Below are 10,792 nucleotides of genomic sequence, written 5' to 3'. Positions count from 1 at the left end.
CCGTGCAGTTTGGTCGATAGGTGTCGTTTTAGAGGAACATGCTGACCTCAGCTTTACTAAACTCGAGGGATTATACCCTAAGTACAGAGGTAAAGGGTCTCTCCGAGACATTCTTACTTATCTACCAAACTACACGGCGTCATATCCATGAGTGAAGGGATATCAGTGTTTCTTAGGTGTTATATTGTGAATAATTTGATATTTTGTACACAGCACAACATATTTATCACACTATAATTAAAGGATTACAATAGTCAGGTTGTAGAACATTTAATGATAAGATCTTGTTTCTGTCTACGTTTAACAAACAGCCAAAGTATTCACTTTGTAACGATAACTTAAGATTCCTGACTCATCTGATAGATTGCTATGAAGAACGTGGTAACTCCCATAACAATCTGGAATACAAATTTAATTTGTCAATATTTTCATTTTGTTGTGTTTATACGTAAAGAAAATACTCCCAAATATTTCTTGACTATGAAGTTCGGATAAAATGCCAACAGATGTCACTTGCTTTCATATGTGGCTATTTTCTAAACGTCGAAAATTTCGACCTTTGGCTCTTTTAACGTTAATTAATTTGTTTTTTAGAGGTATTATTAATTGAGATATATAAAGTAGAGGATATACCGTCTACACGACAACAATTAATATTCAGAACAACGAAGACACTACTGCATCAACATTTGCTTTTATTATGTTTATTAGAGACGCAATATGTTTCGACCCTTTCACGGGTTATCATCAGACGTACAATGCATCAGTCTGAGCTATTGAGTTGCATATCAATTGTCATTTTAATCATTGAATTGCTTGTTTGTCATCTTGATGTTTTAGAAAGAGAAGGATTGAAACAGTGAATACGAAGTTCGGTTCTGTTTGATGCAGTGAGCTCTTTCGGGAAATCGACGAACTTTATAGGAAAAGAAAATAGCAACAATTTACACTTACAGATATGATTAGTCGCTTGTTGATGATACACAAACCGGATGCAGACACTTGGAGTTTCTTCGCCATAATTTGACTAAGGAACATCTGAACCTAAAAGGCAGTAAATATTATCACTGATATCACAGTTGTTTATTTAACGACGCTATGAGCAGCTCAGACTATATAGAGTCGAATTATTGGATGATTAACACATGTTAAATTGAAAAGTGTATAGAAGGAAAGGGCCGTGGACTAATTAAAAGCATTATCCTGACACTCGAATGGAGGGACTGAAGGAAAGTACTTGTCTCAGGCAGCAAATACAGCTTCAGCCATATGTTCCTCCGAAACGTCAGCTTACTTTCACCACACTACACACTGGTATATCCCAGAAAACATAACTCTTTATTTACCTGTTGTTGACATTCTTCAGTTAGTGATCCAAGTGGTACTTCTGCTACATCGTCCGCCATTGCATTACCCTGAAATGAATTATGTTACATAACATGGCCTACTAGTAACACAGTTACTGAGGAAAATCATTTTATATGGAGTCTTGTTTTCTTTATCTTATTCAGAACTATTTGTTCTGGAAATTGTGTTTTGTTCAAGAAGAATGCCGTCTTCTTGGATGTGACGTCGCATAGTGTGTAAATCGGCGTTTCGGAGGTACGTATCACCTCCATCTTCAGGGTTTAAAGAGTCCGGTAGAGAGGAACCAGCGTGAGCAGGTGGCTGCAGATGGAGGCGAAACGTTCCCCCAAACGTCGGTTCACATAATGATCTACACGGCACCACATCCCAGAAGACGACATTCTTCATAGTCACCGCCGTGAAAACCTCAAATCTTACATTGTGTCCTGTTCAGATTGTAAATTTTATAAATTTACCAGAAAAGGAAAACATGAACCTCTCGTTAAAACAGTAATATTCTCTGAGACATAAACTGCGTAATCTGGTAGAAGCTTATCGATGATTTAGGGCATTATGGTGCCTCTATCATCAGGGCTGAAAATGTAGGCGATTACGCGACTAGAATTATTTTTCGATCCTGATAATTAATGGCTTATCTTCCTCCGACTCGTTGGTATAATTATGTTGCAATACATAGCGTCACATGTCAGGAGATGATAAACTCACAATGTCATATTGACCCTAGAAGCGCTAGTTTCTATTCCGAAGTGACAAATCGCTAGCTTGTATTCTTAGACCAGTCCATCTTTCATGGTTATATGAACACTCCCAAAGTACTTCAAATGTCTGAAGAAATTCTCTGCAGATTTTCTTGATTTTAGTTCTCAAAAGAGACCGATAGATGTCACATGCCGACATATATAGCGGTGTTAGTATACATCGATATTTTCGACTTTGGCATTACAGACACTAGTATAAAGTCGAACTTGGTATTTATAGGAGTAATACCATTTCCTTATTATCATTTATGAATTGAAAATTTGAAGGATACTCTCTTCTGAGATGCGTCGCCATGTAATCCGCCAGAATTCCAAAGTACTGCTGCCATCTTCAGGGTCGAAGAAGATAGCATCAAGTTCTACCAGACTACACTTACTTACTTACTTACTCATGGAGCTGAGCCCTTCTTGAGGAGAAGCCAAATCTGCAGCTACTCAAGAATTTCCCAGCATTTTATTGAACCCGAAGGTTCATTACCGTATTAAAAAGAGCCCTCTACTGGTCCCTATCCTGAGCCAAATTAAACCAATTCATACCATCCCATCCTATCTCTCTATGATCCATTTTAATATTGTCCAGCGACATACGCCTTAGTCTTCCCAGTTGTCTCTTTCCTTCTGGCTTTCCCACCAATGTCCTATATGCATTGCTCTCCCCTTCATTCGTGCTAGATGCCTCATCCTCCTTGACTTGAACATTCTAATTATACCTGGAGAAGAGTACAAGTTATAAAGCTCCTCATTATGCAGTTTTCTCCAACCTCCTGTCACTTCATCTCTCTTCGGTCCAAATATTCTACTCAGCACCGTCTACCAGACTACACTGCATCAGTTTAATACTGTTCATATTTACCGCTGTTAAACCTCAAATTCTCTGGATTGAAAACTTACTTGAATAGTAATATCTTCTGTGAATTTTGTTACCATATAAAGTGTTAAACCACTGTATATAATAAAATATAATTTGAAATGCACATGTCTGTTAGAAAATTCGTACAAACTTAGGAGAACTTCCAAACAATATATAGTGACGTAGAAGAGTAATCTCAATCCATATGCCTCATTGAGGTATTCCATAGTCTGAACCACTTCAGCGTGTAGCAGTCGAATTTCCTCTAACCTTTCCTCTGGAGGTACTGTCTCCTCGGGGTCATTTGTAATGACTTTCTTAACACTCTGGCGCCAAATGCTACTAACAGAACATAAAGTCAATTTTATGTTGTAGCAGAAGTACATGTACATGAGTACAAGGAGCTGTCGTGTTAAAAACGTGAATGAGTCGCATATCCTGTTTCCGATGTGCGAGAAAGTGTACTCATTCAATATGCACAAGACCGTTACGTTGATGCACATCAAGATGATATAACCAACACATGCAACATAGAGAGCTAACCTTCCATGTGTGTTGACATTTCTTTTTGTAGAATTATTTCTACAATATGACTTTATAATTACATCAAATTCTTCTATTTTGAAGATCAATTTCGGTAGAAATTTATCGTAGTAAGAACTGAGTAGAACAATTGAAATTCCTCTAGCAATATAAAATATTCCTATATAACTCAAGAAATTTTCAGTTTCGAAATATGTGTTTAAAATTGTTGCGAGTCCGACAATTAAAGGACCCCACAAAGTATGAAATGAAAATAACTTGTATTTCAGCAAACGTCCGTTGTTTTCGAACACGTTTTGAAGGCTGAATATCCCAACGAATTTGCAGATCAGAGCGAAAGGTTTTAGATCCTTGTAAAATGTTTCTTCTTGTCTCGAATTTCGATTTTCTTTCATCCTTTCGATTGTATTAATGTAACTGATTGTTACTGGTGTTATTTCATTCATGAATACCATAGTTAACACCGGAAGTTGTTCTCCTTTCCGTTAGAAATGAAAGTGTATCTTATGCAACTGCTTGAAGTGCAGGTGAGTCTGTTCTTGATTGAAATTTCGTATCTACTTCAATACTTCTGACAGAGGTAACACGTTTGGATACAGCTTCTAAGAAGCACGCGTTTTGGACTGGTCTATCTTACCGTCTTTAACTGGGTTAAAGACGCACAACACCTAGAACAATGTGTTTACATCGTTATTCACCACTCCTCGTGACAGCCATATTTATTGACTTCTTTGAAAAACACAATTTGAATGGCATATTCTAAGCCTGACATAACGAATATGTATTACATAGGCATGGCAGCTTGTTTACAGGGAATTTAAGACTTTCAGTTAGTGAACAAATGGAAGGACAGACTTATTGCCTACTACTGGATGTTATTAAACAATATTGTATGTCAGAATATTTCATGGCGATTTTTAACCTTCTTTGCCGATGACAGGAAGCATATTGCTGTATATGTTAACAGAATGTTAGCATGAATGAGATCATTATGTATGTATATACATGTGTGCTCGCTCGCGTGTATATGAGTGAATATTTAATTATATTTATCATACTGTAATCATAATTTTCCCGAATATAAACACTATTTTTTCCCCACTTTGGAGCATAGGGCTGATTTGTCAGTTTCACTGATCACTTTACAGACTGTAGGACTCCTTGGATGGGTGATCAGCTCGTAGCAAGGCCTCTGCCTAAACACAGAATAAACGCATACACACACCAAACATGCATGCCTTGTGTGGGATCCGAACCCACGATCCCAGCTTCCGAGCGAGCGAAGACAGTACATAACTTAGACTGCTCGTTTCCGTGACCGGCTGGAACATTATTATCAATATACTGATTATTAAGCAGAGGATATTTCGATTCGAATGCAGGTCTGGACACCGGATATGCTGACAGGTTTTGTGATTCTTCAGAGTTCTTATAACCAAATGCTTGGATAGATAGAGTTAGTAAATAAGTCAGAAATGGGTATAGAACGTAAAATGTGATATCCGAACGCGGAAAAGAAAAACACTTTATATCTCGACATACCCACCGACATTGATACACTTGTCCCCTCGCTTTACCAGTATGTCGAAACCCGCAGCACAGAAGTCTTTTGTCTGTTGTCTCAGCCACTTAAGCAGCCGGTCAGACATCACCCACGGATTTCAAAAGTCCTTGACAGACTTTCTCGGCCCAGGTGTGAACCGCTTTACGCGACAAACACTTCCCAACGTGAAGAGGAAAAATTTATTTATGAATATCCTTTCCCTTCGTTTTTCCCACAGAAAATGCACAACAGAACGCTGCTCTTCAGTAACACACTCCCCCAAACACGGTAACCATTTTGATTACTGAAACCAGCTTCTGAACATGCGCATGTGCGTCTGCTACTCAGACTCTCTTGAAGCTTGACTGTGCTGCTACCTAGTGATACCTCCTGTTTCTTGTCCTCTTTCCGGTCTAGAAAACCGAGATTAACGGCCGTGGGGATCCGTTACGCCGATCAAGTCGCACTCTCTATCCGCAAGAGTTGGCACTAAATTGGGTCGATATAGTTCGCTTGCGGACTACAGGCCACGGAATTTTCTTTTTCCTGTCCTCTTAATTCTGTACCATTCATATTGGTCCGTGAAGGTGACCGAATGTATTTTATGGTTCCAGAATTGTAGCACAGGGTCTAAATATTAGGCTGGAGGAAATTATTTACTGAGTACATTGAGGATTATAGGTTTGTGGAATAGATAATGAGGTAGAGAGAAAATTGGCACCATAGCTCAAGCGGTTAGTCGCTGGCTTCCCACCGCGGCGGCCCGGGTTCGATCAAGTGCGATTTGTGGTGGACAAAGTGGCGCTGGGGCAGGTTTTCTCCGAGTACTTCGGTTTCCCCTGCCAATCTTCATTCCACCAATTGCTCCACAATCACCCTAACCTATCATCTGGGGCTGGTACAATAGGCCAGAAGTGGCCGCAGTACAAGGGACTTAGTCCCACCCCACTAGCAATAAAAAAATAAAAAATAACAGACAGAAAATTAAACATAAAAGCTCTGTAGCGAACAACTTGGCCCCTCCCCCAAAGCCGGTCACTTGGAACCATGCCTGGGCAAATCGTTAGATGTCCAATAGCTCCTGTTGAAACAAGCAGTACATCTGAGTTTGTCCAGATCATTAAGATCTTCTATACAGGACACAGGATTTCTCTTACGTGAGGTAGTCTACTCAAGAGATGTCGTGAGGTCAGATATACTGTAGACGGAATGGGATATACTGCATATTGTAGCGTGTACAGCCGTTACTGTGCAACGACTGCGAGATAAGTAAATATACCAGAGAGTTTCTAGGCAAGGCCTCGGTAAACACGTTCCCCCTGCAGCAATAGAAGTACTGCTACAGACGGTGTCTTCTACGCGGTTCATTCCGTGGAGATATAAGGAAGGAAATTGGGACAACCAAGTCAGTTCTGTACGGGAGCCTGAGAAACGAGGGCAGTTAGAACGGAGCTGCCTTTCAGAGAGGACTTGAAGCTTAAGAATCTCCACTATTAGAAGCCGTTGCAAGAACAGGCCTGGTGAAGACAAAGCAGACTGGAAAAGGTTTAGTGGGTGGTTTGGTGATTTGTGAATTCTGGAGATTAGCGGTGGCTCTATAATTATTTGTATTTTTGAGTCGTGTGTATAAATGGTCAATAAATCCAATCAAAATCCCCGACTGTATGAATGTGCTGACATCTGTGTACAGAATTTATTTTGGCTAGAAAATGCAGGCGAAACAGTAACATAATAGAACACAATAGTCTCTCACATATGAATAATATTTACTACTTATTAAAATATTGAGGTATATAATTGTTATTATAATTACATTATTATCGAGGTTAGAAGTAATGCCCCAGGCAGGATTAGCCTGACCCTGAAGCCTGCTGGTAGATTACAACGAAGTAAGTTACGACAGCTATTAGTATCTGAAAGTTAAAAAGAAGCATTATCATAATTTGTAAGGTTTGAGGTAACTGTGGGGCACGCGGTAGCGTAGTTGGTTGGGGCACTATGCTACAAGCCGGAAGGTCGCGGGTTCATGTCCCGATGTGGTCACTGGATTTTTTCAATTGACCTAATCCATCCAGTCGCACTATGGCCCTGGTGTCGAGTCAGCCTCTAACAGATATGAGCACCAGGAATAAATTAAACAATTTTTCTGGGGGGTAAAGCGCGGCCGGCACGTAAGGCTGACAAACTTACCGCCATCTTTGAGCCGATTGTCTAGATAATGTGGGACTCTCCACGTCTCACAACCCTATGGGCCTTAACGGCCTGTTACAGGAGTAGCTTTACTTTTACTATTTTTTTTAGGTAACTGTGAAGGTTACTGTGTTCTGCGATGTGGCACCATGTAGTGTTTGTCTTTTTTAACAGAAAATGTTAAAAAAGATGAAACTATCCCTATAACAGGCCGTGGAGACGCATAGGGTTGTGAGACAATAGGCTTACAGATGGCGGTGAGGTTGTGAGTCTTAGGCGCCGGTCGCCCTCTACCACAAGGAAGATTCCTGGTACTCATTGCTGTTAGAGGCTGAGTCGACCCCAGGGTTATAGTGCGGCTGGAAGGATTAGGTCAATTGAAAAGCCCAATGACCTTATCGGGAATCGAACCCGCGACCTTCCCACTTGTAACATAGTGCCTCAACCAACTGCCGGTAACTGAGACGGTATTGGGTCGAATGTGATGCTTGTGATCATGAATTTGGAAGGATGTTGGGAGATGACATCATGACTTGTTTAAGTTACTCTCCTGTCTCTCTCCTGGAGGGATGGTGGAAACTAAGGCATGTACTCAGGATAGCCGGTTTCCCGGACGAGATTCGAATCAGGCATTTCGACTTACAAGTCAAAAGCGTTACCGTTTGGGCCAGCTTGCTTTCTCTATAGTCTGATAGGTCTTCAGCAATTTTTCGAGGAACGTGCTGCCTCCTTCTTCAGAGTGGGTTCAGCGATGGACCCAATTTTGCGGTGTACTTATTTCGTGATATAACATTTCAAATTGTACATAATGGAGTCATCTATGGAGAAATGATACAGCTAAATGCGAAAGAGGCACCTAATTTTGAGTGTCGTATTAAGAACCTGGGTAGGCAAATGTACATTAATTCAGGAAACACTGACAAGTAACAGTTATGGAATGTGGAGAGTAGATCATAGATTGCCGAAATGCATCCTGGACTGTGAAGGGAGAGGGAAAAGAGGACATTGGAAGACGTAGGAAGAGATGGAAAAACAGTTGAGCCGGAAGAGGCCTGAAGTTCTGTGCCCTGAATTTAATGATGATGACTGGTGTTACTGAGAGATACGTGCAGTGGTTTAGAATGAGAGCAGTGTTACTTACAGATACTATTATTCCTTTGTTTATGGCACAGAATCCTGCTGCAGACGCTTGGGCTCTGTTCGCGCTTAACTGTCTCATGAACGTCAGGACCTGAGTAGAAAGAAACCCACTGTATATATTGCAAAGCGTTGATTGGTGCGCGGCTAGTATCTGCTGTTGTACTGGAAGTGTGTGATGTCACTGCGGTGTGTCAGTCATGTGACACATGGAGAAGTGAGGACAAAACTTTGGTCTGAAACTCTGAAGGGAACTCACCTCTTGGATCACTCTGACGTAACTCCGAAAATAATAACTGTGGAGCTTAATGNCTAGCAACACAGCGCCAGGCAACAAGGGTGCCTATTACGTGGCCGTATTGTCCGATCGAGGCTACATAAGGAGCAGCGAAGGCTATTCACAGTCAGTTGTACTGTGACAGTCGCCGAGTGCGTTATCAACGACTTCTCAGTTCGCAAGTTACGAGCTACAGCCGCGTGTGCGATAACCAGTGATAACCAGTCATATCTGGAGTGTGTAATTCAGGGAGACTTGTATAGCTCCCGCATTATTAGTACGTGAAGACTCTCGAAGAGAGTGTTAAGAGATTTTGTTCTAGGGTTTGTAAAGTGTGGAAACCCGTAATATTGTGATAATTAATTGTAGCCGTTATTTGAAGATTGTTAAATAAACCAATTAACCATCTCTACGGCGTCTTCTGTAACGAAACACGTTACAATATATATACACACATACGTTTTAAGGCTGTGAAGAGGAATGACATAGCTCATGACAGGGACCAGTAACAAAGCTCTATGATGTAATGATGATAAAATAGTACCGATAGCATAGCGTCATAGAGGTATTGTTAATGTAGTGCCAACAAGATATTTCTAACAGAATCCGATAAGATATCGCTAACATAGTGCCAACAAGGTATTGTTAACAGAATGTTAATAAGACAATGTTGATATAATTCCGATAAGATATATCTAACACAGTGCTAAGACATTGTTGATATAGTGCGATTAAAGTATTGCTAACACAGTGTTAAGATATCGCTAATATAGAGCCAACAAGATATTACTAATACAGTATTAATAAGATATTACTGACATAGTATCAATAAAATACTGCTAACATAGAGTTAGCCGAGCGGTCTAAGGCATGCACTGTCTTCGCTCGCTCGGAAGCCGGGATCGTGGGTTCGGATCCCACTAAGGGCATGGATGTTGAGTGTTTGTGTGCTTGTGTATGTGTGTTTTTCTGTGATTGTATACAGGTGGAGTCCTTGCGACGAGCTGATCACCCGCCCAAGGAGTCCTACCGAATATCTAAGATCAAGTAAGCCGAAGTGAAACGGGGAGTTTCATGGAGGTATGCCAAGGCCCAAATTGGGGCTGTAGCGCCAAAGGGAAAAAAACAGAGATAAGATACTGCTAATTGAATACCCATAAAATATTGCTAACACAGTGTTGATAAGATATTGCTAACAGTACCGATAATACAATGCTAACTTAGTGCTGGTAGGATATTCCTAATATGTCGCGAATATTTTTCGATATTGTTCGGTTTCTCTTTTTATTTCATATTATTATTTAAACACAAATTTTATAAATGAAACCAGTTTTAACATCTTTCTTAAATAAAACTTCTTAGTTTTATTTCACTAGCCCACATAGTCTTGTCTTACCTGTTTCTGGCAACCGGAATTCAGTTTTGTTATACGTGTTTTCATGAGATCCAGAGCTATTTGATCTCCCTGCAATAAATGAGGCTTTATAAATCATATTATCATGAAATATTATGTATGTGTATGTATATAGGGATTATAATCAGTAAGACTACATTACAGATAAGTGGCATAATTCCATAATATAAAAATTTTATAATAATTAAAAGTGTTCTTACACTCCAGAAGAAATACAACCAGTACCGACAACGCTCTATTGGCGCACTGTGTTACTGTAATCCAGTGTCATTACGATATTTTCTCAAAAGAGATATAAAATTTAACTTAAATGTAAAAGTATTGAAGTACTTACAGCATTTGTAAGTTTATCAGTCTCTGATGTAAGCATGTAGAATGTTACAGCGTTGAAAATGTAATATTCCATCTGGATGTAACTGTAGTTATTATAAAAGAAGTAAATATATAAATCTAGCAGGACCTCAATGAAGATAGTTGCCAGGTAGAACGCCATTCTAGTGCCGTATGCCTTATTGAGAAGTGCAGTAACCCTGAGTAAGTCCACGTGTAGCAGACGTATGTTTTCTAACTGATCCTCATCTGAGCATGTGACGTCACTAATCCTTTGGAGTAGTCTCTTCATGTGATCATTCCAGCAGGTGTGTATATCTCGAAATAGTAGAACTATATTGTGGCAGAAAAATATATACAACACGACATATACTTGGCGTGG

At 39.9% G+C, this 10,792-nt stretch overlaps 1 protein-coding gene across 1 annotated transcript; it reads right to left on the bottom strand.

The window, feature by feature from the left end:
• Nucleotides 1-216: 216 nt before the first annotated feature.
• Nucleotides 217-10,573, bottom strand: LOC117282696. Its single transcript, XM_033753364.1, has 6 exons — nt 10,415-10,573; nt 10,063-10,131; nt 8,394-8,483; nt 1,347-1,415; nt 955-1,044; nt 217-398 (listed from the first exon to the last, which is right to left on the bottom strand). Exons 1-6 carry the CDS (start codon nt 10,571-10,573, stop codon nt 339-341), a joined length of 537 nt encoding a protein of 178 aa, XP_033609255.1. The 3' UTR covers nt 217-338.
• Nucleotides 10,574-10,792: the final 219 nt, after the last annotated feature.

This window comes from Cryptotermes secundus, unplaced genomic scaffold, assembly GCF_002891405.2.
Source record: "Cryptotermes secundus unplaced genomic scaffold, Csec_1.0 scaffold481, whole genome shotgun sequence".
NCBI classification, from domain to species: domain Eukaryota; kingdom Metazoa; phylum Arthropoda; class Insecta; order Blattodea; family Kalotermitidae; genus Cryptotermes; species Cryptotermes secundus.
Note: the sequence above shows the minus strand (reverse complement) of the source record. Positions and strands in the feature narration are given on the sequence as shown.

What these genes read in the sequence shown, in the direction of transcription:
- LOC117282696 (XM_033753364.1), bottom strand. Translation starts at nt 10,573, where the DNA reads ATGGCGTTCTACCTGGCAACTATCTTCATTGAGGTCCTGCTAGATTTA. An exon ending in ATTCCGGTTGCCAGAAACAG is followed by an intron (nt 8,484 to 10,062) that starts GTAAGACAAGAC and finishes CTTTCTACTCAG; the next exon opens with GTCCTGACGTTCATGAGACA. An exon ending in ACAAGCGACTAATCATATCT is followed by an intron (nt 399 to 954) that starts GTAAGTGTAAAT and finishes TTTGTATTCCAG; the next exon opens with ATTGTTATGGGAGTTACCAC.